We start from the raw sequence: 27,410 nt of genomic DNA, 5'->3' as shown, positions 1-27,410 counted from the left end.
AGTAGCAGCAAAAATATATAAATATGTAAAATTATTTTAAAATTTATTTTGATACCGTACAAACTGTGTAGATTTTATGGTCAAACACATCACAGCACTTCATTTATTCAGTCATATCTGTTTATTTATTCATTTCCTTATTTAGCTGTGTGTTTATTTTTAAATAAATATCTGTAATTTAGCCAAACAGGGGAAATTTTACTTCTAAAAAAAGAAAAAGAAATTGGAGGAGAAAAATGTTATTTTTATTTTACTAGACATTATCAGTAATTTAACAAAGTGGGTGAAAACTTGTAAAACAACAGTTTTTAAAAGTATTTATCATTTTCTATCCTTAATAGATGTGTTAATATAATGTGTATAACGTGTAAATAAAGATACTTTTAGCTAATATAAATACAGTGAATCTGCACAAAAACAATGAATCACAATTCATACATTTATTTTAATTGTTTTTTTAACAGTTAACATATAAATTAATTCTACTTTTCTCTGACTTGAAGAGCTATCTTTGAGAAAACAGGGGAAAATTGTAAAATCAAAGTAAATTATTCAAATAACATCTGCATTTACTGATTTGTTTTACTTCCAGCAGTGTCCAGTATTCTGAGGTATTTCTGTTCCCAGAAAGCGTCGTGTCACTGAACCTCTAAGAACCTTTGTGCTCGTTGACTCGGCTGGTTGTAAATCTTCAGATGTGTTTAAACTCCTGACCCAAATCCAGACGAAGCCTCTTAACGGACACAACAAACCGTCCTCACCTCATCTCATTACCGACGACCAGAACAAACGAGATCACTGAGCTGCAGGAAAACTCACTGCATAAGACCTGGACAGGGAAAGGAGACGATGGGACGGAAAACCAGAGATACTGGATGAAGAGAACTAAAGGCAGAAAGTAGATGGAGATCCATTCAGCATGATGAAACATCTTCTAGTAGATGGAGATCCATTCAGCATGGTGAAACATCTTCTAGTAGATGGAGATCCATTCAGCATGGTGAAACATCTTCTAGTAGTTGGAGATCCATTCAGCGTGGTGAAACATCTTCTAGTAGATGGAGATCCATTCAGCATGGTGAAACATCTTCTAGTAGATGGAGATCCATTCAGCATGGTGAAACATCTTCTAGTAGTTGGAGATCCATTCAGCATGGTGAAACATCTTCTAGTAGATGGAGATCCATTCAGCATGGAGAAACATCTTCTAGTAGTTGGAGATCCATTCAGCATGGTGAAACATCTTCTAGTAGTTGGAGATCCATTCAGCATGGTGAAACATCTTCTAGTAGTTGGAGATCCATTCAGCATGGTGAAACATCTTCTAGTAGATGGAGATCCATTCAGCATGGAGAAACATCTTCTAGTAGATGGAGATCCATTCAGCATGGTGAAACATCTTCTAGTAGATGGAGATCCATTCAGCATGGAGAAACATCTTCTAGTAGATGGAGATCCATTCAGCATGGAGAAACATCTTCTAGTAGTTGGAGATCCATTCAGCATGGTGAAACATCTTCTAGTAGTTGGAGATCCATTCAGCATGGTGAAACATCTTCTAGTAGTTGGAGATCCATTCAGCATGGTGAAACATCTTCTAGTAGATGGAGATCCATTCAGCATGGAGAAACATCTTCTAGTAGATGGAGATCCATTCAGCATGGTGAAACATCTTCTAGTAGATGGAGATCCATTCAGCATGGAGAAACATCTTCTAGTAGATGGAGATCCATTCAGCATGGAGAAACATCTTGTACAGATAATGAGCAGAGCCTTTACAGGTTGTAAAGATAAAAAATATAAAAACACGTCCCAGATGATTCAACAGTTGTACAAAATGACAAAAACTTGTTCAAAATGTTCCAAAAGATTATTCAAGATGATTCAAAATTTGTCAGAAATGAAAGAAATGTGTCAAAAATCAGTCACAATGGTCCAGAATTATGGAAAAGATCATTCAGAATCAGTCATATTTTGTTCTAAACAATCAAGAGAGTAAATCCAGCCTCCTGGATCAATACATCAGTGCAGCATGGATAAAACAGAGTTCAGTGTCTGGCCATGGTTGTTCTGTTTCCATAGAGACTTTATACTGTAGTTTAAAACTAGTGAGGAACAGCATGGAGAAGCAGGTTATAGTTCAGAGGATTTAAACGTGTTCAGTAGATGTTTACCTTCATTTTCATTTCTCTGCTGCTTCCTTCACGTTGTTTCTTGTGAACCTTTGTGCTGGAATTTGTTCTGTTGCTCCCTGAGGATTTGGTCTTTATTAAATTAGCTCTAATGCGTTCCACTTCCATGTTCACGTTACGTCTGCCTCGGTCGCAGTGTTTGCATGTTTCCGTGCATGTTCATCGTAGCGCTAAGTGTTTCTGGCAGCTGCTTTCTCTGGCACAATAAACTAAAGCTTTTAAATCCATTTAGAGCAGCAGCTAATGCAATCAGAGCGGGTTACCCAGACAAGAAGCCCCGAGCTCTGCTGACCTCACCGTCAGACTCTGTGTGTTTGTTCTACCAGAGAACATCTACAGGAACTAGAATACTATCAGTGAAACCCAACACTCGTTCTACATCTACCAGAAAACTTCTACAGAACCTGGAACTATAAAACAATCGGTGAAACCCAAACATTTACCATAGAACATCTACAGGAACTAGAATACAGTCAGTGAAACCTGAACATCTACTAGAGAACTTCTACAGAACCTGGAACTATAATACAGTCAATGATTAACACTAGGTCTACATCTATCAGAGAACATCTGTAGGAACCTTTAACCACAAGGTGTCCCTAAAGTCTGGACACAGGAAATCTCATTAACTGTGGCTTTAATGAAAGTAGAAAGAGTTGAACTGGAACTTCTCAGTGGACGAGAAGAATGGACATATGGAGAGTTAGTAGGGTTAGGCTTTGTAGAGGTAGTTAGTGTTGGGGTAGTTAGGGATGGTTAGGGATAGTGAGGGTTAGTTAGGGTTAGTTAGGGTAGGGGTAGTTAGGGGTTATGGTTATTAGAGGTAGGGTTAGAAGGGTTCAGGTTAGGGACGTGATTTTTTTGGGGCTAGCATGCATTTTAGCCATGACCAGTCCTTTTGTTTCAGCTGATACATTTGTTTATCTAGAACAAGGTTTATCCATGATGCTGCCTTTAATCTTTAAACTTTTTAAACACCTTCCCCATCGTGGAAAAACCGAGTGGAATCGTCCTTGGATGGCGTGCATTAAATCCATCTGCTATCTTTCATTGGTTCTGATGGTTTTATCGGCTCCATCTCAGCCTCCTGTTTGCTTCCTCTCAGCTCCTGCTTCACATTTCCTCAACTTCCTGCTGAACTGGAAAAGGACGCTCATAAATAAAGGGTCAGAGCTTGGTGGAGTCGACCTGTGGGAACATGAGAGATGGTGTCTGTGTTGATCTGCAGAACCTGAATGTTAGTTTCTGTTCTAATAATCACAAACTGAAACAGGGCAGTTTGTCCACTACTTCAATACCTGCTGTCTTAGTGTGGATGTCTCAGACACTAGAGGCTAAATATAAATACAGTTACACCCTAAACACGTCATATGCTGAACATATGCTCATAGACGGACGCTACAGTGTCCAGATGTTCCCTAAATGCCTCACATACAGCTACAGTACAGCTCACTGTTTTTTTAGATGAGTTCAAAGTCATATTGAAAACATTTCTGGACTTTATGGATGTTTGGTTCAAATCATTCTGGACACGTTTTGATTCTTTTGGGAAGTTTGCAAGACATTTTCAACAAGTTTTGAGTCATTTTGAACTTTTGTTGAATCCTTTGAACAATTTGAAGTCATTTTGTTGTGAAATGAGGCTTTTAAATGCAGATGCTCCCTAAACGCCTCACATGCAGCTAGAGTAGATACGAACTAGTCGACTGTGCACGGAGAAGCTTCTGGTCTCCATCAGTCACATTTCCTTTATTTGACTGTAATTGTTATTTTAAACAAGTTCAAAGTCATTTTGAAAACATTTCTAGACTTTATGCACGGGTTTGGTGAAGTTGCAAGAAACTTTGGACACGTTTTTGTTCTTTCGGACAGTTTTTCGGTAAGTTTGGACACATTCTAAAACATTTCGGCAATTGTTAAGTCATTTAGGACAAGATTTGAGTCATTTAGATCTTTTTGAGTCCTGCTGGAGAGGCCTGAAGTCATTTTGTTTTGAAATGATGCATTTAAATGCAGATGTTCCCTAAACGCCTCACATGCAGCTACAGTAAATACTAAGTAGTCGACTGTGCACAGAGAAGCTTCTGGTCTCCATCAGTTACTAGTTATTTTTTTTACAAGAATGCAAGACTATTTGGGCAAATTTAGAGTATTTTTGGACCATTTTTGAGTCATTTTGGACAATCTTTGAGTCATTTTAAACATTACAAGACACTTCACATTTTAAAAGTTTTTAGGGCAATTTTTGACTCATTTTGGACAATTGTAAAGTAGTTTTTGACAATGTTTTGTTATTTTAGACAGGTTTTTAGTTCTTTTTAAGCTGCAAGACAATTTGGGCAAATTTCTGTTTGTTTGGACAACTTTTGAGCAACTTTGAACAAATTTTAAGACATTTGTACAGCTGTACAGCCATTTCAGACTCATTTTGCGTCAATTTGGACATTTTTCGGTCATTTTGTTTTGACAAGAAGTGTTTTAGTTTGGCTTTGTGGTTTAGATGAGCTCAGCTAGGAACACAAACTAACAGAATCCTTGTATTTGACTTTGCTGTGAGTAAAAGAAAAGAATAGTTTACATATTGACTGTTAAAAACTGAAAAAAGGTCCCAAATGTACACAATATCCACATCAAAAATTAGTATGTTAGTTCTTTTTCAACCTTCAACCACAAATAAACTCGACTAATTGGTTCTGCAGTCACATACTGTTTTTACTGATGTGCAAGGTTGGTTTCACTTTCTATCTGCATATATTTCAGAGTAATAGATCACTCTGTGGATGCAGTACTCAGTAATATTTTCTGTTTTCAGATTAATAGATTACTCTGTGGATGCAGTACTCAGTAATATTTGCTGTTTTCAGAGTAATAGATTACTCTTGGATGCTGTTTCAGGTGTCTGTGACTCATCGTTTCCTCCTCAGCAGCATGACGAGCTTATTTTAGTCGTTTCCTCCCCACACCACCACATTTAAACTGCTTCCTGGTGTTTGACCTTCACCTTCCACCAGAGAACGTCTCTTAAAGACGTCTTCAGAACCTTAAAGGATCTCTTCTGAGGTTCTCCTGGTTTCTGTGTTCTTCACCATCTGTCTGCTGGTGGCACGTTCAGAGAAACACTCTGTTCTCTCCCCCATAACCTCACCCCCACCGGGCCGAGGGGGGAGCCACAGGACTGCAGCCATCTGCCACCATCCGACCAGAGGCCAGGGAGGATGGGGGAGGATGGGAGGATGGGGGAGGATGGGAGGGAGGCTCAGAGGATAGGTGAGGATGGTTGAAGATGGGTGAGACAGGGAGGATGGGGGAGGGAGGGTGAGACAGGATATCTAAATATTGCTGAGTCTAATTTTATCTGGACTCTTGCTGAAGCTGCATCGAAGCCGAAAGAGACGTTTGAGTTTCTAATTAAAGATTCGTTATAAATATCATCATTCAGCAGAAAACTGAAGGAAGGACTTTAAAGTGTTTAATGTGAGAATCAAGAAAACTAAAGGAAGGACTTTAAAGTGTTTATCTGAGAATGTAACACCTGAGCAGCAGTTTATTGTAACCTCCACAGCCATCACTCCTGTGTTCTAATGCTACATTGTGTTAGCTAATGCTGTTGATGGTCATTGATGATCAGAAAACCCTTGTTCAGTTATGTTAGCACATGGATAAAAGTGGGATAGGTATATATCAGGGTTTTACAGAGGATTTTCTTTATATATCATTCATGAAAATAATGAATTCAGGAGTTTTCTTAATGTCTCCTCTCAGCTGTGTGTAAATCCTACACTGCCTGCAGTTCAGTCAAAATCTCTTTTCTGCCATCAAATCATCACAGATGTGTTTATTTTTAGTTTTTAACAGAATCTAGTTTCTGTAAACGGTTTATTGTTAACTGGATTCATACAGACGTGCAGAATGCAGAGATTTCTAATGAAATATCACAACTTAAAGCTTAGATTTGGTGAATTGTCCTGATAGAAGGTCATAGCACTGATGGGTAGTTCAGGGCCTGTTGGAAAGGTGAAAATCTAACTTTTTTAGTTTATCTGATAAATGGTGGAATTCAGGTGATTTTTAAATATAAGCTGCTTTTTAAACCGGCTGACAGGTCTGAGGGCTTTATATATAAAACCTCTTTTACAGATTTAAACATAAAATCTCAGAAAACGTACAGAAAGCAGCTCATGATGACGTCGTTTGTTTAACATGTCCACCGTTTATTCTGCATCAAGTGGAACAGAAAGGAGCTGCAGAAAGTCCTGGCTGTTTGTGCAGCAGCAGAGATGCTTGGCAGAGCATCGCCATCCCGTCCCAGAATGCTGTGCGGTGTGGCGGCGTTATGTAAGAGGCTGTTCTCTTCTATTCTTAGCTCTACCTCGCTGAGAAAGAAGCAGCGCTGGTTGCTGAGAGTCAGAGATCTGATGAGGCGGGAATCATTGCTGCACAGCCGGCCTCTCCGCCATCAGCGGGACCGGGCAGGACGCCATGCCCATGTTAGGAGGCGACAGGAAGTAGAGGTGTACGCTGGGAGGGTGGTAGTACAGGAAAGGAACCTGTATAAATAGTGTTGTTTGAGAATCCCAAAATAGGACGTGTCACTCTGAGCGCTTCTTTAAATACAGCGTTCATACAGCCACAAACGATCTACATCAGCCTCCTGCTGTCCTCATTTACAGGCAACAAAAAATACTGTTCCCACGTCTGAAAAACATCCAAAAACTTGGCAAAAACATTCCCAGATTTCTGAAAATTTGCAAAACCTTCAGGAAGAAAATTCCAATAATTCCTTAAAAGTTTCCCTTAAAAGTTTTATTTGAAAAAAAAAAATCAATAACTCCCCCAAATTTGGCAAGAAATAAAAATGATTAAAAATTGTAGATTTCAAAAATGTGTAAAAATATTTCAAAGAAAAATCCTAAAAGCATCTAAAGTGATTCCATATGTATCAGTGAAACTTCTGATATTTTCTTTAAGAATATTCTTATAAAAATCAACCAAAATCCAGAGATATTCGCTGGATTTTTGTAGATTTTTATGTGAATGTTCTTAAAGAAACATTTTTTAAAGATTTCCTTTTTTTACACAAAAATGTTCAAAAGTTTTCAAAAAATGTTACAAATCTGCACATTTTCACTGTGAAAATATATCATCAAATAAAGTATTTTTTTAAAAATCCCCCCAATTTGGCAAGAAAATATTTTCCAAAAATGACTAAAAATCTTCCAAAAAATCCTAAAAATCTCTAAAGTGATTCCATATTTATCAGTAAAACTTCTGATATTTTCTTTAACAATATTCACATAAAATAAAAGGAACTATAAAATCCAGTGAATTTCTCTGGATTTTGGTTGATTTTTATGTGAATGTTCTCAAAGAAACATTTGTAACATTTATTTTTTTCCACCAAAAAATATTCAAAAATTTCCCAAAATGTTGTAAATGTGGACATTAGAAGTTTTACTGTGAAAATCTATTTTTTCCACATTTTCAAACTTTAAAACGGGTCAGTTTGAGCGGCAGGACGACAGCAGGGTTAACTCCCTCTGCTCTGAGCAACACTTGATCCCTCAGCCTCCACTTCTGTCTTAATGGATGTCCAATCCTATTAGAATGATTTCCTGGAAGGCTCTGCAGAGACACACAGATGTATGTGGAGCACTGGGCGATGCTGGATAATCAACATGTAAGCAGCGTGGAAGACTCCCACATCCTGTTTCTAGGAATCTGAGGGGAGTTCACGCTGCACTTAAAGCCTTGTAGGAATATTTACAAACAACAAAACACTCAGATAATGGAGGAGTTCTGCCAGAGCGGATGAACATTATTCAGACCTTTGTGTTGGGGAATGTACATGTTCAATGCAGGAGGATGTTTGTGTGGCTCTGTTCAACGTTCTCCAAAGATGTGCTGCTGCAGCCTCACAGTCTTCTATAGGCGGTTCTAGTGGAGAAGCTCTTGGAGATGTTCTCCTGCTGGAATGTTCCTCTTCTTCATCTGGTCAGACAGGATTCTGGTTCAGACATTCATGCTGCATCTACAAATGTCATCAGTAAACGGCCTCATGCCATCATACCTCCACCTCCATGCTTCACTGTCAGGACCATGCATCCACTGAGTGTCTCTGGATGAATTCTGAGTCGTTTTGGATTTGTAGCTCCTCATTTTCTGCATTTTAACCCTCCTGTTGTCCTCATTTAAGGGCACCAAAGAATAGTGTTCCTTTGTATAAAAACAATTGAAAATTCAGCAAAAAAATTCCCCAAATTTATAGAAATTTGCAAAATCTTCAGCAATGAATTTCCAAAATTTCCATTAAAGTTTCCTTTAAAAGTAATTTAAAAAAAATAAATAAAAATTTGGCAAGAAATAAAAATTAAAAAATACAACCTTAAAAAATATAAATTGTAAATATTTTCCAAAAAATTGTAAAAATATCCCCACAAAATACTAAAAAAATCTAAATTGATTACATATACACACGTGGACAAAATTGTTGGTACCCCTCAGTTAAAGAAGGAAAAACCCACAATTCTCACTGAAATCACTTGAAACTCACAAAAGTAACAATAAATAAAAATTTATTGAAAATTAAATAATCAAAAACAGCCATTACTTTTGAATTGTTGATTAACATAATTATTTAAAAAAACAAACTAATGAAACAGGCCTGGACAAAAATGATGGTACCTCTATAAAAGATTGAAAACTATTTGACCAGAGTGACATGATTAACTCAGGTGTGTCATTTAATTGACATCACAGGTGTTTCCAAACTCATAATCAGTCAGTCTGCCTATTTAAAGGGAGACAAGTAGTCACCCTGCTGTTTGGTGAAAAGGTGTGTACCACACTGAACATGGACAACAGAAAGCGAAGGAGAGAATTGTCCCAGGACATCCGAAAAAAAATGATAGACAAACATCTTAAAGGTAAAGGCTATAAGACCATCTCTAAACAGCTTGAAGTTCCTGTGACAACAGTGGCTCATATTATTCAGAAGTTCAAGACCCACGGGACAGTAGCCAACCTCCCTGGACGTGGCCGCAAGAGGAAAATTGATGACAAATTGAAGAGACGGATCGTTGGAATTGTATCCAAAGAGCCCAGAGCAACCTCCAAAGAAATTAAAGGTGAACTCCAAGGCCAAGGTACATCAGTGTCAGATCGCACCATTCGTCGTTGTTTGAGCCAAAGTGGACTTCATGGGAGACGACCAAGGAGGACACCACTGCTGAAAAAAACTCATAAAAAAGCCAGACTGGAATTTGCAAAAATGCATGTTGACAAGCCACAAAGCTTCTGGGAGAATGTCCTTTGGACAGATGAGACCAAACTGGAGCTTTTTGGTAAGGCACATCAACTCTATGCTCATAGACTCAAAAACCAAGCATACGAAGAAAAGAACACTGTCCCTACGGTGAAACATGGAGGAGGCTCAGTAATGTTTTGGGGCTGCTTTGCTGCATCTGGCACAGGGTGTCTTGAAAGTGTGCAAGGTACGATGAAATCTGAAGACTATCAAGGCATTCTGGAGAGAAATGTGCTGCCTAGTGTCAGAAAGCTTGGTCTCAGTCGCAGGTCATGGGTCTTCCAACAGGACAACGATCCAAAACACACAGCCAAAAACACCCAAGAATGGCTGAGAGAAAAGCGTTGGACTATTCTAAAGTGGCCTTCTATGAGCCCAGATCTGAATCCCATTGAACATATGTGGAAGGAGCTGAAACATGCCATTTGGAGAAGACACCCATCAAACCTGAGACAACTGGAGCTGTTTGCTCATGAGGAGTGGGCCAAAATACCTGTTGACAGCTGCAGAACGCTCATTGACAAATACAGAAATCGTTTAATTGCAGTGATTGTCTCAAAAGGTTGTGCAACAAAATATTAAGTTATGGGTACCATCATTTTTGTCCAGCCCTATTTCATTAGTTTGTTTTTTTAAATAATTATGTTAATCAACAATTCAAAAGTGATGGCTGTTTTTGATTATTTAATTTTCAATAAATTTTTATTTATTGTTACTTTTGTGAGTTTCAAGTGATTTCAGTGAGAATTGTGGGTTTTTCCTTCTTTAACTGAGGGGTACCAACAATTTTGTCCACGTGTGTATATCAGTAAAAGTTCTAATATTTTCTTTAAGAATATTAAGGAAAAAAGCGAATTTAACTGGATTTTGGTTGATTTTTCTTCCTGAATGTTCTTAATGAAAATATTTTTTTAAATATTTCTTTTTTCCACCAGAAAATGTTTTTTTAAAAATTCCAAAAACGTTGAAAGTATGGAAATTTTCACTGTGAAAATATATATTTTTTCCACATTTTCAAGCTTTAAAACGGGTTAATTTGACCTGCAGGACGACACCAGGGTCAAACTTATGTTGAATAATTTATCATTCTGGACAAATGTCAGGTTGGTTTAGTTCTTCTAAATGTCATCTCCCCAACACTCATACAGCCTCATAGCATCATACCTCCACCTCCATGCCTCACTGTCAGGACCATGCATCCACTGAGGGAGTCCACAGTCATTTCAGACACATTTTTAAACCCTTCTGACTAATTTTAGGTTGTTTTAGATCGATTTTGAGTCTTCCTCGCTGTTTTTAGCTAGTGCTGGACAGGTTTTGGGTCAGCTTTGATCAATTTTAAAGGATTTTGGACACGTTTTGAGTCATTTTGAACATTCTGGTGTACATGTTGTTCTTGTGTATGAACTCTTTGTGACGTTTCTCTTCCTCTGTTCGGTTCTTTTCCATGTGGAGCCACGATGCAGACGTAGACAGACCCAGTCCACAGATCTAGGACTGAGGAAGTTCTGCTGCTCACAGCTCATTGGGAATCACAGATGGACTCAGTTTAGTTTCACTGGTCACAGATGGGTTTTCTGAATTATAAGAGGAAAAACTCTTCTGTTCAGCTTCATTAAATGGATTATTAGTCATTTAAGTGACCATGCACAGAGGTAGACTCAGTTCTGCTGTTTGGTATGAAGCCTTATTGGGATGTTTACATCGATGTCCACATCTTCATGTTTGAACCTTGCTTCTTCTCCTCCTATCACTCCAGTCCTAACGCCCAGAGCTTTCAACCTGAAGAACATCCTCTGAGTGCTTCTGAGGAGCTCCTCCTTCGCTGTGCTCTGACATTTTCTTACAAATTGTCATGTGAAATATTAAAGAGCGCCGGTGACTCAGCAGCATCAGCAGACTTATTCCCGTGTAAACCTTGATGATTGAAATGGCAGCGCTTCCCAAATGCCACCAGCAGCTCCAACGTTTCCAGAAGACTGACTCCTCCAGCAGAACTTCAGCTCCTCCGCAGCTATGAGACCAAAGATGGAAGAATAAACACTAAACAGAACAAACTCACACCGTAAAAAGCTGAATTATGTGACTTCCTGTGTGTAAAGGAGCTGAAAATAGTGACTCTACACGCTACAGATGTTTCACATTTTACAGCTTATATAGACGTTTCCTCTACTCTGCTCATCGTCTGTAGAAGATGTTTCACCATGATGGATGGATCTCCAACAACTTTGACTCCTCTGTTTCTGAGCCATGCTGTATTTGTTTATTCTTTAATTTTCCTCTCAGTCTCTCTGTGGAAACACTTCCTGCAGTTCAACCTTCAAACTCTGAATGTTTACGTCTGACTGTTGGTCACAGATGAGTATTTTGTGGTTTTTCGGTCGTGTCGAGGAGCTCAGAAGTTTCTGTTTTTTTAGAGAATCTTGTTTGAGCAGAGGCTTTCCTTTCCACATTTCTTTAAATGAAACATGTTGACTAAAGTAATGTTGATGGAATATTCAACTTGAAGTTTTGGTCATTTTCTGATCAGAACAACATTAGTTGAAGAACTCTAAAGGTTGGACATCCGGTGATTATTTTCAGCTTCTGTGATTGTTGCTCTGATAAATCCTGTCATTTTTAAAGCAGCTGATAGAGCTTCAGGTTGAAGCACCTCGTGCTACGTCCCTCTGTTTACATTCCTTCTTTTTTCATGTTCACATTGACGACTCGTCTCCTGGGGAGCAGCAACATTTACCAAACATTTCCTCTGCACAGCAACAACACGTTTCCCGTCTGAAGCGAAGCCAGCAGTTATTCCGTGTGTTTACACTGTAACAGACGAGCTGCTGGTTGAAGCCTGCCGAGGCCTTCAGGCGACGGTTTGACCGCTTCTCTTTGTTTTCCACTGAGGGACACTGAACAGCAACCTGAGGCTGTTTATGACTGGGAATGGAGATGAGGCAGAAAGTAGGCTTTTAAAAACCTGCCTGAAGAAACATGATGCCACAAAAATGAAAAGATACCACATTTTGCTCTGTGCTGGAGGAGTTGTGCTGCTCTGCCTTTCTCTGGAGAACACCACAAAGGTTCTGCTAGCTTCAGGACATCACTGTCCAGGTCCTGGTTCCACTTGGTTCTGGTGTGTTGTTCTCTGGATGTTCTCCTACTGGAATCTTCCTCTTCTTCATCTGGTCAGACAGGATTCTGGTTCCTCCTCAGACATTCATGCTGCATCTACAAATGTCATCAATAAACAGCCTCAGATCATCACACTTCTACCTCCGTGCTTCACTGTCAGGACCATGCATCCACTGTGGTAGTCCTGGTCAGGTTCTCACCAAACATCTGGACTCCATCTGAGCCTAACTCATTGATCTTCATCTGACCAAAGAATGTTCTCCAACATCCATCAGGCTTCTTCTCGTGTTCTTCAGCAAACTTTCATCTGGAAGTTTACTTCTGAGCAGCAACCAGGTTTAGTTCTGGTCCTCCGTCCATAGAGGTTGATGTTCTGAAGGTTCCTTCACACTGTCTGAGCTTCACACTAAGTCTGGTTTCCATGGAGAACCCCTGAACCAAGTCTGAAGCAGCTGATGTCTGGTTTAACAGCTGGATGGAGAAAGTAGTTCACTGTCTGTGGAGTCATTTTAGGAGCTCTGATTAGTGGAACTATGACTCCTTCTGGACCTCCTGATTAGTGGAACTATGACTCCTTCTGGACCTCCGGATTAGTGGAACTATGACTCCTTCTAGACCTCCTGATTAGTGGAACCATGACTCCTTCTAGACCTCCTGATTAGTGGAACCATGACTCCTTCTAGACCTCCTGATTAGTGGAACCATGACTCCTTCTAGACCTCCTGATTAGTGGAACCATGACTCCTTCTAGACCTCCTGATCAGTGGAACTATGACTCCTTCTAGACCTCCTGATTAGTGGAACCATGACTCCTTCTAGACCTCCTGATTAGTGGAACTATGACTCCTTCTGGACCTCCTGATTAGTGGAACCATGACTCCTTCTAGACCTCCTGATTAGTGGAACCATGACTCCTTCTGGACCTCCTGATTAGTGGTACTATGACTCCTTCTGGACCTCCTGATTAGTGGTACTATGACTCCTTCTAGACCTCCTGATTAGTGGAACTATGACTCCTTCTAGACCTCCTGATTAGTGGAACCATGACTCCTTCTAGACCTCCTGATTAGTGGAACCATGACTCCTTCTAGACCTCCTGATTAGTGGAACCATGACTCCTTCTAGACCTCCTGATTAGTGGAACCATGACTCCTTCTAGACCTCCTGATTAGTGCTACTATGACTCCTTCTAGACCTCCTGATTAGTGGAACTATGACTCCTTCTAGACCTCCTGATTAGTGCTACTATGACTCCTTCTAGACCTCCTGATTAGTGGAACTATGACTCCTTCTAGACCTCCTGATTAGTGGTACTATGACTCCTTCTGGACCTCCTGATTAGTGGTACTATGACTCCTTCTGGACCTCCTGATTAGTGCTACTATGACTCCTTCTAGACCTCCTGATTAGTGGTACTATGACTCCTTCTAGACCTCCTGATTAGTGGTACTATGACTCCTTCTAGACCTCCTGATTAGTGGTACTATGACTCCTTCTGGACCTCCTGATTAGTGGTACTATGACTCCTTCTGGACCTCCTGATTAGTGGTACTATGACTCCTTCTAGACCTCCTGATTAGTGCTACTATGACTCCTTCTGGACCTCCTGATTAGTGGTACTATGGCTCCTTCTAGACCTCCTGATTAGTGCTACTATGACTCCTTCTGGACCTCCTGATTAGTGGTACTATGACTCCTTCTGGACCTCCTGATTAGTGGTACTATGACTCCTTCTAGACCTCCTGATTAGTGCTACTATGACTCCTTCTGGACCTCCTGATTAGTGGTACTATGGCTCCTTCTAGACCTCCTGATTAGTGGAACTATGACTCCTTCTAGACCTCCTGATTAGTGGTACTATGACTCCTTCTAGACCTCCTGATTAGTGGTACTATGACTCCTTCTGGACCTCCTGATTAGTGGTACTATGACTCCTTCTAGACCTCCTGATTAGTGGTACTATGACTCCTTCTGGACCTCCTGATTAGTGGTACTATGACTCCTTCTGGACCTCCTGATTAGTGGTACTATGACTCCTTCTAGACCTCCTGATTAGTGCTACTATGACTCCTTCTGGACCTCCTGATTAGTGGTACTATGGCTCCTTCTAGACCTCCTGATTAGTGGTACTATGACTCCTTCTGGACCTCCTGATTAGTGGTACTATGACTCCTTCTGGACCTCCTGATTAGTGCTACTATGACTCCTTCTGGACCTCCTGATTAGTGGTACTATGACTCCTTCTAGACCTCCTGATTAGTGGTACTATGACTCCTTCTGGACCTCCTGATTAGTGGTACTATGACTCCTTCTGGACCTCCTGATTAGTGGTACTATGACTCCTCTGAGTTTCTACTTTGATGTCTGAATTTTCAACATAATCTTTCTAAAGTCTTTGTGTTTGATTGTTCATAACAGGAAATATTCTATTGTTCAACTCAGTGCTGTTATTGAGAGGTGACTCAGTTTGAATCATTTGATATTTAAGTGATATTGACAGATGGACTCTCTGCTGTTCTAAACTCTAATGTGACGTGTTGAGGGAACATTTGTGCCTTAATGCCTCATAGAACATATAAAACTGTCTGCTGACTTTTAAAACAATGATTTCCAAGAAACATTAAGTAGAAATGTGGTGAAACATTCAGCCTAGTCAGTCATATAGTTTAATTTATGCAGCACTTTCTGCCTTTTTCCCTCCGTCACCATCAGGACCGTTCAGGCTGTGGAGCTGTCGGCTTCTCTCAACATTTCTAGATGTGATTCTGACAGAAAGTCAGTCAGGGGAAACCCAGAGAGAGAAACCACACATGGAGGAGTTAATAAAGTTCATCTATCTTTAGTTCCAGTGAAACCACAGCATACTAACCCATAAATAACCACAACTACAAATGGCTCCTTTGTTTTACTGCAAAAATGTTCACATTTAATGAACTGACTTAACTCAGTTTATCATTTCCTCATTACAACTTCCAGATCACAGAGTGTCTACAAAGGAACACAACATTTAGTCACAGCTATCTGCAAATGAGCCATAGAGGGTTTTTACTTTATCGTCAAAATGACAAAAAAACAAAGGACAAAAATCAACCAAAACAAGACAAAATATTACAAAAATGAGACAAACGACAGCAAATAAAACAAAAAAGAGAGAAAAAGCGACAGAAAAGTTACAAAACAACAAAAATGACACAAAACGACAAAAACTAGACAAAAAATGACAAAAATGAGAAACAAAATGACAATAAAGGCAAACACAAGCGTGACAAAAAGAACACAAAACAACAAAAAGGGCAAAACAAAAAATTACAAAAATAAGACGAAGCACAAGCAAAACAAAAAGGAAACACAAAACAACAAAACAAGAAACAAAACGACAAAAGCATGAGACAAAAAACACAAAAACAAGACAAAATATTACAAAGATGACACACAAAATGACAAAAACAAGACACATGACATGAAACTAAACAAATAAGAGACAAAAAATTAGACACATACAGCGCCCTCCATAACTATTGGTTAAGATGAGTTCTTTAGCTTCTAATAAATCATTTTTTTTCTAAATAATCTAGGACCACGATGAAAAAAAGAGGAAAATCCAAACTTTAATTCAAGTGAATTATTCAGTGAGGGAAAAAAATCACACATTAAAAAATAATTCTTTTATGGGTCATTCCAGGTGAAATGACCAGATATTCCTTGGGGGTGTTGCTGCACCATCTTCAAATTAGTCCTAAATGTGCATGTCATTAGACAGTCACAAAAGTACTTTCTATGCTAAATTGTAGGCCTGTAGCTCAAATAGTTTCTGAGTTGTGGGGGTCTGAAATTTTCAGAATTTGGGCTATAAAAAGCCTCACCAGCGTTTCTTGCATCTTTAAGTGGTTATTTCTCAGCCTCTAGACATACCAGAGAGCTGTGAGTTGGTAAACAAGGCCTCTGCATGTAGCTAGTGCCCCACAAACATCCACAGGTGTTTCCCTACACTCTGCAGGCCATGGGGGCTTGCTGAAAATGCTAGAAATTAAGAGATACCTACTCATGAGTGGGGTTTGGGACCTTAAAAGTACTAGAAATACTGCACAGAAGTGTTCTAACACCCCTGGGTTCCATTCTACACAAACTTGTGTGATAACTTAGCAAACTGGAGCTTTCTAGGTACCTCAGTTTGGAAAAGATGAGCTCCCAAAGTTGGACAAGATTTTTAATTGGCTGTTTTTGGTGGCAAAAATCTCAGAGTGGGACAGGTACCAGAGACCCCACATTTTTCTACAAGACAGTTCCATCTGTCTTCTATCACCGTACAAAAAAGCAGCAGGGTTATATTTGTAGTTACTGAGATATTCTTACTCAAAATGGCATGGGTGATGTCAGAATGGTTTTTTGCTTTTCAGTACTTTAAATTGGGATACAAGTATTAGTAGTCATTCAATGGTAGTATTATGTATGTTTTGTTCTTTGTTAAAGGTGACGACCTTCAAAAAGTGTAATGGTATAACTTAGGTATACCTAAGTTATAACTTAGGTATACCTAAGTTATAACTTAGGTATACCTAAGTTATAACTTAGGTATAGGTTCTTTTGCTTGTAACATAACATTGTACAATCAAATTTATCATATTCAATCCCACTGCACTGATACTGTAAAATTCAACATTATTATTGTATTTTTAAATTAATCAACCATGAACTACTACAGAGCTCCCTGAATTCAAGTTAGTACATGTAATTTGTATGTGTCTGTTATAATTACATGTATGCATTGCAAATGAGTGTCAACATGTCATTACACTTTTTGAAGGTAGTCACCTTTAACAACATTTCAAAAGAACAAAACATTCATAATACTACCATTTGAGGGCCGGATTGGACCCTCTGGAGGACCACTTTTGGTCCACGGGCCTCATGTTGGACACCCCTGGCTTAAATGACAGCGCTGTAGCTAATGAAAGCTGAACAGTTCCACTCCTAGTACAGAATGAAAGCCTGGTCCATCTTGTGTTGGTTTCTTCTGATCTGTGAGGACGAGCTGACACCACATTCTTCACCTCACTAATTATCACGCCGGCTGTGAGCTCCAAACGCTTCACATTCATCCAGAATAATTCAGTCCACAAAGTGAAGACGTGTGAATCATCTGTCCTCCATGTGGGCTGGTCTATGAGCTAAATGTCTACAACAGAGCAGCTAGAGTTTACTGTCTGATGGGTGTTTACAGAAAACACTGCAGAGGTCATGTTTCAGCTCAAAGAAAGGCCTGCTTTTCTGCAGACCAGAGGACTGTTCATGAACGCCATGACAGAAACGTGATGTTAGTTCACGTTCATTTCTTTGTGGAATCCTGTTTAGTAGAAGTTATACAACCTTCAGTAGAAGATCACATGCTGCTCATCTTCTCCTCTGATAAACTTTATTTCTCCCTCTGAGCTCCAAACTGTTTCTGGGTTATTTATTTCTTTATTTGTTGGGGGTTTTGTTTGTTTGCTCCTGTCACATTTCTACCACCGTGGTTTCATTTTGAACTGAAATATGAAGTCTTCTGTGCTGAAGGACACTTTTAAAACATCATAACTCACTAAAACAGACCAAACTAAACTTCAGCTGAGAGCAGCCTGTATGTTGACCTCATCCTGTAGATGTTCTTCTATCTCCGTGTTTCCAGATGTTTCCTCTCTCTGCTCATCATCTGTAGGAAGTTGCTTCTGGATGGATCTCCAACAACTAGATCCTCTGTTCTCTGTTTCTGATCCATGCTGACTTTATTTATTCTTCCAGTAGCTTTTGTTTTACTCTATTCTTACTTTTTAACATGTTTTGGAACATTTAGAATAATTTTTTCCCAACAATTCTGCAGATTTATGCCATTTTAGGCAGTTTTTAAGTCATTTTTTGCACTTTTTTTGCACGTTTATATCATTTTGGACAAATTTTGAAGCATTTAGATTTCTTTAAACAATTACAGACAGGTTTTTGCCATTTTTGACCATTTTTGAGTCATTTCAAGTGAGTTCATGTCATTTCAGAGAGTTTTTGAGTCATTTTTGACCATTTTACACAGATTTTTACACGTTCATGTCATTTCAGACAAATTTTGAGCAATTTTGAATCTGAATGTTCAAAGATGTTTGGATGGATCCATTCAGCATGGAGAAACATCTTCTAGTAGATGGAGATCCATTCAGCATGGAGAAACATCTTCTAGTAGATGGAGATCCATTCAGCATGGAGAAACATCTTCTAGTAGATGGAGATCCATTCAGCATGGTGGAACATCTTCTAGTAGATGGAGATCCATTCAGCATGGAGAAACATCTTCTAGTAGATGGAGATCCATTCAGCATGGAGAAACATCTTCTAGTAGATGGAGATCCATTCAGCATGGTGGAACATCTTCTAGTAGATGGAGATCCATTCAGCATGGTGAAACATCTTCTAGTAGATGGAGATCCATTCAGCATGGTGAAACATCTTCTACAGATGATGAACAGAGTAGAAGTAGTAACAGAAATCGACAGGAATTTGACAAACCTGTCAGAGACTGTGAGTGACATCACTTCCTGTTCCTGTTCCAGACTTCAGCGACCAGCTGCTGGAGGTGGTGGGTCTGGAAGGAGCTATAGAGATGGGTCAGATCTACACCGGCCTGAAGAGCGCTGGACGGAGGCTGGCCCAGTGCTGCAACGTCACCATCAGGTCAGACCTCCATCTCTGGACCTGCTCCATCTCCTCCTGCTGCTCATCCAGCTGTAAACTCCATGTCTTATAGATGTGGATAAAATGGATTCCTCTGGTGTTTCTGTAGGACCCAAACAGCAACATTTGTGTTCCTCATAAATGAAACATCTCAGCTTCTGCAGCTCTGATGGATGCAGGTTTCAGAAAGGCTGCAGATGTTGTTAGTGACTTCACCAAACAGGGAGAATCTATCCAACTATTCACCACTTTTAGATAGCTGTGAAAGAACTTTATTGATTATTCAGATACAGTACAATTCATTTGTTTTGCAGGGAGATATTTTAAAAGAACAAATCATGATTAAAAATACAGATTTATGATGTGAATATTATTTACCTTTTTAACATTATTATTACAGTAAAGTAAAACCTTTTCTGTGAGTTTTCTAATTTAACAAAACAATAATGGAAAATATCTGTAAAATAATATTTTTATTACTTAACTACAGTAAAAGCCATTTAACTTCACAGTGACATATTAAAAGAACAAATTACCATTAAAATGCAGATTTTGAATGTTTCTGTGTTTCTTTTTTAAAGAGTCAAACTATAAACTAATACTTTTTTGTGATTATCTTATCTGTAATTTAGGAAAACAAGAAAAATCTATAAATAATAGTTATTAAATAGTTACATTTTTTAAGACTTTAATATACAAAATATATGCAAATATCTGTAAAATAGGAATATTTTTGATAATTTAAATACAGTAAAATAGCAGAATCTTCCAGCTGTATGTTGTTAAAGAACAAATGAACACATTTAAATTACAGATCTTAGACGTGGACATTATTTACAGGATTATTCTGTAATTTATTCATGTAGATTAATACTTTTTGTCCTGTAATTTAACTGGATTCCATCAGTAATTCTATCAGTTAAAGAACATCCAAAGTCGTTTATTTTCCTCCAGGTGCTGCAGAACTCAACCTGAATGTTTCCTAAAGAGAATTAAAGCATTAATTGATCCATTTTAAAGTTTGAAAATGTGAGGAAAAAAACACATATTTTCACAGTGGAACTTCTGATGTCCACATTTTCAACATTTCTGGGAAATTTTCAAACATTTTTTAGTGGAAAAAAAGAAATGTTAAAATGTTTCTTTAAGAACATTCAGGGAAAAAAATCATCGATTTTTATGTGAACGTTCTTACAGAAAATATTAGAAGTTTTACTGATGTATGTAATCACTTTTATTATTTTAGGATTTTTTTGAGAAGATTTTTAATCTTTTTTTAAATATTTACCAAATTTTCTTTTTTTTTTTTTTTTTTTAAATAAAAATTTTAAGGGAAACTTTTAAGGAATTATTGGAATTTTCTTCCTGAAGGTTTTGCAAATTTTCAGAAATTCTGAGATTTTTTTTTCTGAATTTTTGGATTTTTTTCAGACAAAGAAACAATATTTTTTGGTGAATGAGGACAACAGGAGGTTAATAGTGAAGGTTCTGGTCTGGTGGGAACAAAGACTTCAGTGTTAGACGTCCTGCTGCAGCGCTGAGCTGTGATCTGACCTCTGTCCTCCTCTGTCCTCCTCCTCTGTCCTCCTGTCCTCCTCTGTCCTCCTGTCCTCCTCTGTCCTCCTGTCCTCCCTCTGTCCTCCTGTCCTCCTGTTCTCCTCCTGTCCTCCCTCTGTCCTCCTGTCCTCCTGTCCTCCTGTCCTCCCTCTGTCCTCCTGTCCTCCCTCTGTCCTCCTGTCCTCCTCCTGTCCTCCCTCTGTCCTCCTGTCCTCCTGTCCTCCTGTCCTCCCTCTGTCCTCCTGTCCTCCCTCTGTCCTCCTGTCCTCCTCTGTCCTCCTGTCCTCCTGTCCTCCTGTCCTCCTCTGTCCTCCTGTCCTCCCTCTGTCCTCCTGTCCTCCTGTCCTCCTCTGTCCTCCTGTCCTCCCTCTGTCCTCCTGTCCTCCTGTCCTCCTGTCCTCCTCTGTCCTCCTGTCCTCCTGTCCTCCTGTCCTCCTGTCCTCCTCTGTCCTCCTGTCCTCCTGTCCTCCTGTCCTCCTCTGTCCTCCTGTCCTCCCTCTGTCCTCCTGTCCTCCTCTGTCCTCCTGTCCTCCCTCTGTCCTCCTGTCCTCCTGTCCTCCTGTCCTCCTCTGTCCTCCTGTCCTCCCTCTGTCCTCCTGTCCTCCTGTCCTCCTCTGTCCTCCTGTCCTCCCTCTGTCCTCCTGTCCTCCTGTCCTCCTGTCCTCCCTCTGTCCTCCTGTCCTCCTGTCCTCCTGTCCTCCCTCTGTCCTCCTGTCCTCCTGTCCTCCCTCTGTCCTCCTGTCCTCCTCTGTCCTCCTGTCCTCCTCTGTCCTCCCTCTGTCTTCCCTCTGTCCTCCTGTCCTCTGTCCTCCTGTCCTCCTCTGTCCTCCTGTCCTCCTTTCCTCCTGTCCTCCCTCTGTCCTCCTGTCCTCCCTCTGTCCTCCTGTCCTCCCTCTGTCCTCCCTCTGTCCTCCTGTCCTCCTCTGTCCTCCTGTCCTCCCTCTGTCCTCCTGTCCTCCTCTGTCCTCCTGTCCTCCCTCTGTCCTCCTGTCCTCCTGTCCTCCTGTCCTCCTCTGTCCTCCTGTCCTCCCTCTGTCCTCCTGTCCTCCTGTCCTCCTCTGTCCTCCTGTCCTCCCTCTGTCCTCCTGTCCTCCTGTCCTCTGTCCTCCTGTCCTCCTCTGTCCTCCTGTCCTCTGTCCTCTGTCCTCCTGTCCTCCTGTCCTCTGTCCTCCTGTCCTCCCTCTGTCCTCCTGTCCTCCTGTCCTCCTGTCCTCCCTCTGTCCTCCTGTCCTCCTGTCCTCTGTCCTCCTGTCCTCCTGTCCTCCTGTCCTCTGTCCTCCTGTCCTCCCTCTGTCCTCCTGTCCTCTGTCCTCCTGTCCTCTGTCCTCCTGTCCTCCTCTGTCCTCCTGTCCTCCTGTCCTCCTGTCCTCCCTCTGTCCTCCTGTCCTCCTGTCCTCCTGTCCTCCCTCTGTCCTCCTGTCCTCCTGTCCTCCTGTCCTCCCTCTGTCCTCCTGTCCTCTGTCCTCCCTCTGTCCTCCTGTCCTCCTGTCCTCCTGTCCTCTGTCCTCCTGTCCTCCTGTCCTCCTGTCCTCTGTCCTCCTGTCCTCCTCTGTCCTCCTGTCCTCCTGTCCTCCTGTCCTCCCTCTGTCCTCCTGTCCTCCTGTCCTCCTCTGTCCTCATGTCCTCCCTCTGTCCTCCTGTCCTCCTGTCCTCCCTCTGTCCTCCTGTCCTCCTGTCCTCCTGTCCTCCCTCTGTCCTCCTGTCCTCCTGTCCTCCTGTCCTCCCTCTGTCCTCCTGTCCTCCTGTCCTCCCTCTGTCCTCCTGTCCTCCTGTCCTCCTGTCCTCCCTCTGTCCTCCTGTCCTCCTGTCCTCTGTCCTCCTGTCCTCCTGTCCTCCTGTCCTCTGTCCTCCTGTCCTCCTCTGTCCTCCTGTCCTCCTGTCCTCCTGTCCTCCCTCTGTCCTCCCTGTCCTCCTGTCTCCCTCTGTCCTCCTGTCCTCCTGTCCTCCTGTCCTCCCTCTGTCCTCCTGTCCTCCTGTCCTCCTGTCCTCCTGTCCTCCCTCTGTCCTCCTGTCCTCTGTCCTCCTGTCCTCCTCTGTCCTCCTGTCCTCCTGTCCTCCTGTCTCCCTCTGTCCTCCTGTCCTCCTGTGCCTCCTGTCCTCCCTCTGTCCTCTGTCCTCCTGTCCTCTGTCCTCCTGTCCTCCCTCTGTCCTCCTGTCCTCCTGTCCTCCCTCTGTCCTCCTGTCCTCCCTCTGTCCTCCTGTCCTCCTGTCCTCCTGTCCTCCCTCTGTCCTCCTGTCCTCCCTCTGTCCTCCTGTCCTCCTGTCCTCCCTCTGTCCTCCTGTCCTCCTGTCCTCCTGTCCTCCCTCTGTCCTCCTGTCCTCCTGTCCTCTGTCCTCCTGTCCTCCTGTCCTCCTGTCCTCTGTCCTCCTGTCCTCCTCTGTCCTCCTGTCCTCCTGTCCTCCTGTCCTCCCTCTGTCCTCCTGTCCTCCTGTCCTCCCTCTGTCCTCCTGTCCTCCTGTCCTCCTGTCCTCCCTCTGTCCTCCTGTCCTCCTGTCCTCCTGTCCTCCTGTCCTCCCTCTGTCCTCCTGTCCTCTGTCCTCCTGTCCTCCTCTGTCCTCCTGTCCTCCTGTCCTCCTGTCCTCCCTCTGTCCTCCTGTCCTCCTGTGTCCTCCTGTCCTCCCTCTGTCCTCCTGTCCTCCTGTCCTCTGTCCTCCTGTCCTCCCTCTGTCCTCCTGTCCTCCTGTCCTCCCTCTGTCCTCCTGTCCTCCCTCTGTCCTCCTGTCCTCCTGTCCTCCTGTCCTCCCTCTGTCCTCCTGTCCTCCCTCTGTCCTCCTGTCCTCCTCTGTCCTCCTGTCCTCCCTCTGTCCTCCTGTCCTCCTGTCCTCCTCTGTCCTCCTGTCCTCCCTCTGTCCTCCTGTCCTCCTGTCCTCCTGTCCTCCTCTGTCCTCCTGTCCTCCCTCTGTCCTCCCTCTGTCCTCCTGTCCTCCTGTCCTCCTGTCCTCCCTCTGTCCTCCTGTCCTCCTGTCCTCCTCTGTCCTCCTGTCCTCCCTCTGTCCTCCTGTCCTCCTGTCCTCCTCTGTCCTCCTGTCCTCCCTCTGTCCTCCCTCTGTCCTCCTGTCCTCCTGTCCTCCTGTCCTCCTCTGTCCTCCTGTCCTCCCTCTGTCCTCCCTCTGTCCTCCTGTCCTCCTGTCCTCCTGTCCTCCCTCTGTCCTCCTGTCCTCCTGTCCTCCCTCTGTCCTCCTGTCCTCCTCTGTCCTCCTGTCCTCCTCTGTCCTCCCTCTGTCTTCCCTCTGTCCTCCTGTCCTCTGTCCTCCTGTCCTCCTCTGTCCTCCCTCTGTCTTCCCTCTGTCCTCCTGTCCTCCTGTCCTCCTCTGTCCTCCTGTCCTCTGTCCTCCTGTCCTCCTCTGTCCTCCTGTCCTCCTTTCCTCCTGTCCTCCCTCTGTCCTCCTGTCCTCCCTCTGTCCTCCTGTCCTCCCTCTGTCCTCCTGTCCTCCCTCTGTCCTCCTGTCCTCCCTCTGTCCTCCTGTCCTCCCTCTGTCCTCCCTCTGTCCTCCTGTCCTCCTCTGTCCTCCTGTCCTCCCTCTGTCCTCCTGTCCTCCTGTCCTCCTGTCCTCCTCTGTCCTCCTGTCCTCCCTCTGTCCTCCCTCTGTCCTCCTGTCCTCCTGTCCTCCTGTCCTCCCTCTGTCCTCCTGTCCTCCTGTCCTCCTCTGTCCTCCTGTCCTCCCTCTGTCCTCCTGTCCTCCTGTCCTCCTCTGTCCTCCTGTCCTCCCTCTGTCCTCCCTCTGTCCTCCTGTCCTCCTGTCCTCCTGTCCTCCTCTGTCCTCCTGTCCTCCCTCTGTCCTCCCTCTGTCCTCCTGTCCTCCTGTCCTCCTGTCCTCCCTCTGTCCTCCTGTCCTCCTGTCCTCCCTCTGTCCTCCTGTCCTCCTCTGTCCTCCTGTCCTCCTCTGTCCTCCCTCTGTCTTCCCTCTGTCCTCCTGTCCTCTGTCCTCCTGTCCTCCTCTGTCCTCCTGTCCTCCTTTCCTCCTGTCCTCCCTCTGTCCTCCTGTCCTCCCTCTGTCCTCCTGTCCTCCCTCTGTCCTCCCTCTGTCCTCCTGTCCTCCTCTGTCCTCCTGTCCTCCCTCTGTCCTCCTGTCCTCCTGTCCTCCTCCTCTGTCCTCCTGTCCTCCCTCTGTCCTCCTGTCCTCCTCTGTCCTCCTGTCCTCCTGTCCTCCTGTCTCTCTGCAGGACGTCCCGCCGGCTGCCCATGCAGATCGATGGAGAACCGTGGATGCAGCCTCCGTGCACGGTGAGTCCACGATGCAGAAACACACAGGAAGAATAACAACAATAAAACATTTTCAGCTTTATTGTTTTTCAGTGACATTTCTCTCGTCCATTCACAGCAGAAAGTGTTAATGCTATAAAAATTAAGAATAAATATAAAGTACATTTAAAAAGACTGAACTAAAAAACACGAGCAAACATCAGACATGCTCATCCTGACTACTGGGAGGACAAAAGGAGAAGTTAATGCAGCAGAATGTACAGGAGTCCTGGATCATCAGTTATTATTATGATTATTATCTTAATTCTACTCTCTGGAGGAGTTACTGTAGAGAGACTAGACAGGGAGGCCACCGAGACTCCTAAGACTCCTCTGAAGGAGTTGATTACGTACAAGTTTTTTGACGTCCCCTCCGTCCGTCCTACTCTCCAGATTCGTCTCCATGCTGCTTCTTCCTCATCACAAAGATTAAACTGTAATTTAAGAGCCTCCATTTAGACTCAGTTTAGAGACGGAGTTTGTTTCCAGAGCAGGACGTCCAGAAAGCAGGAGCACTGGGAGCAGAGGATCACTGCACAAGGACAACACTCTGATGAATTTAAATCAGGGTTTTTGTATTTTTAGGCCCAGTCTGAACTTGCAGATCTCGTGCAGGGAACCACTTCCTGTCAGAGCTTCTACCATCAGTTGAAAACAAACAACCCATGGCAGTAATGTTAGATGTGCTGAGGAATGCAACAGTCTGATGGTGGATTGTATTTACAGTTTGACCCACATCCCAGCCTTCGTCTGGATGTTTTTGGGGTCCTCTAAGAATCCCCCGGACACCAGAGGAGGCTCTTATCCCTAAAAGCTGCTGAGTGCTGCCTGATGCCGTCGTGTCTCGGCTCGTTTCCCTCCTTTTTGTTCCTTCCTCTGCACATCCCGGCCTCGACCTCCAGCGCTGCCGCCTGCCGTTATTATTCACAGCGCCGCAGGAAGCCGCCTATTACCCATTCATTCTCACAGCGCTTCTGTCTCTGGTTTCGTCACAGAGGACCTTGTAGGGGGTGGAAGACAGAAAGCTTTCAGTCGTGAGCTGTTTGCAAGGTCGCTCTGAGTGCTTTCATAAGAGCTGAATGCCACCTGATAAATCTGTCAAACCAACCACTGAATGCAGATTCTGTCTCCTCTGTCTGGTTCCTGCAGGTCCGGATCACCCACAAGAACCAGGTTCCCATCCTGCTGGGCCCGCCGCAGAAGACGCCGTTCTTCTTCTTCAAGAAACGCAACCGGAGCCGTGACTAGGACGCACAAAACCACCTCTGAACACGAAAACACACACAGACACCGCACATCTACGCACACACACTGTACAGGCAGCTCCATGGACCGCTCACAGAAGGTCCTGAAGACGATTCAGAGACTGAACCGACCGTTTCCTGCGTCACCCTCCAGTCCCTAAAACTCAGAACCGCCCCGCCGGCCCGATGCTGGGGTTCCCTGAACAGCAGAAACACTACAGCAAACACCAGGACAGGAAGCGGCTGTTTACGAGTAAATAGAAGCAGATCCAGCTGCCGGTTAAAACACCTGCATGAATAATGGAGCAGCGGTTGGCGGTAAGAGCGTCGCCTCGGGGCCGAGCGGAGGAAAAGCCTCATCCATTATTGACTCTCTGATGGAGCCGAGGCCTGGACGGGTGGAGACACGCCAGCATCCTTTCATCAGCCAGAGGAACCGCCGCTATCAGAGTCTGTGGTCGCCAACGTCCAATCAGCAGCAGCTCTGGATTCTCCTGCTGGGTCAAGGATTGAAATAAGCCCCCTGAAGGGTAAAACAGCAGCCCCCGGGGTTTATTTACAGGAGAGCTAAGTTTATCCCTCTATTTCAGGGGAGGGTCTATCTGCCTTCTTGAAACCCAACTCTTAATCACCGTGTCACACATCCACTCACAATGTCAACCCGAGGCGTCCGCGATGATGCGTTCAAATGCACCGAACAAAACGGGACAGAACAGATGCAGCAGTGGATGGAGCTCAGTGTTTATAAAGAATGTATTCATGTTACCGTCCAAACAGCAAGTATAATCTCCAGTAATGTGTGCAGCAGACGGAGTAGATGTATATTTCTGGAACGTAGGTGTAGCTCACATGTTCTGTACACACCCATGTGTTTATAGCACTGTTAATAATGTGGGATTTTTAGCTTAGAGGGGTTCACTGTTGCTAGTCATGTAGAGCCGCTGTAGTCACTCTCCGAAGGCAGTTTTCTATCTCAGATCGTGTTTTCATTCAGGTTTTCTCACCAAGGACAGTTTGTGACAGAACAATCTCCTGGTTCATGTGTTAACTTTGG

The 27,410-nt window shown here is 43.1% G+C and overlaps 1 protein-coding gene and 1 long non-coding RNA gene across 41 annotated transcripts in view; one reads left to right on the top strand and one right to left on the bottom strand.

Annotated features, from left to right (window-relative positions):
• The window catches only part of LOC110972062 (diacylglycerol kinase beta), a 134,495-nt gene extending 108,000 nt beyond the window's left edge, over nt 1–26,495 (top strand). For all 9 annotated transcript variants that reach the window (XM_051958715.1, XM_051958716.1, XM_051958719.1 and 6 more), the window contains 3 exons: nt 19,191–19,311; nt 25,034–25,094; nt 26,262–26,495. In XM_051958715.1, the coding sequence (XP_051814675.1) occupies nt 19,191–19,311; nt 25,034–25,094; nt 26,262–26,360 (281 nt within the window). In that variant the 3' untranslated portion in view covers nt 26,361–26,495. The remainder of the gene's footprint in view (nt 1–19,190; nt 19,312–25,033; nt 25,095–26,261) is intronic.
• Nucleotides 10,400–17,194, bottom strand: LOC127537051 (uncharacterized). 32 transcript variants are annotated; one of them, XR_007946421.1, is made up of 4 exons: nt 14,831–17,194; nt 14,729–14,796; nt 14,287–14,660; nt 13,228–14,184 (listed from the first exon to the last, which is right to left on the bottom strand). It is a non-coding gene; the product is annotated as an uncharacterized LOC127537051 (long non-coding RNA). The 32 variants fall into 32 exon arrangements; XR_007946422.1 differs by lacking the exon at nt 14,831–17,194 and adding an exon at nt 10,400–13,198 and having other exon boundaries at nt 13,573–14,184; nt 14,287–14,824; XR_007946432.1 differs by lacking the exon at nt 14,831–17,194 and adding an exon at nt 10,400–13,164 and having other exon boundaries at nt 13,607–14,184; nt 14,287–14,824.
• Nucleotides 26,496–27,410: the final 915 nt, after the last annotated feature.

Source organism: Acanthochromis polyacanthus, chromosome 14, assembly GCF_021347895.1.
Source record: "Acanthochromis polyacanthus isolate Apoly-LR-REF ecotype Palm Island chromosome 14, KAUST_Apoly_ChrSc, whole genome shotgun sequence".
Classification (NCBI taxonomy): Eukaryota; Metazoa; Chordata; class Actinopteri; family Pomacentridae; genus Acanthochromis; species Acanthochromis polyacanthus.
This window is presented reverse-complemented; position numbering and strand designations above follow the sequence as displayed.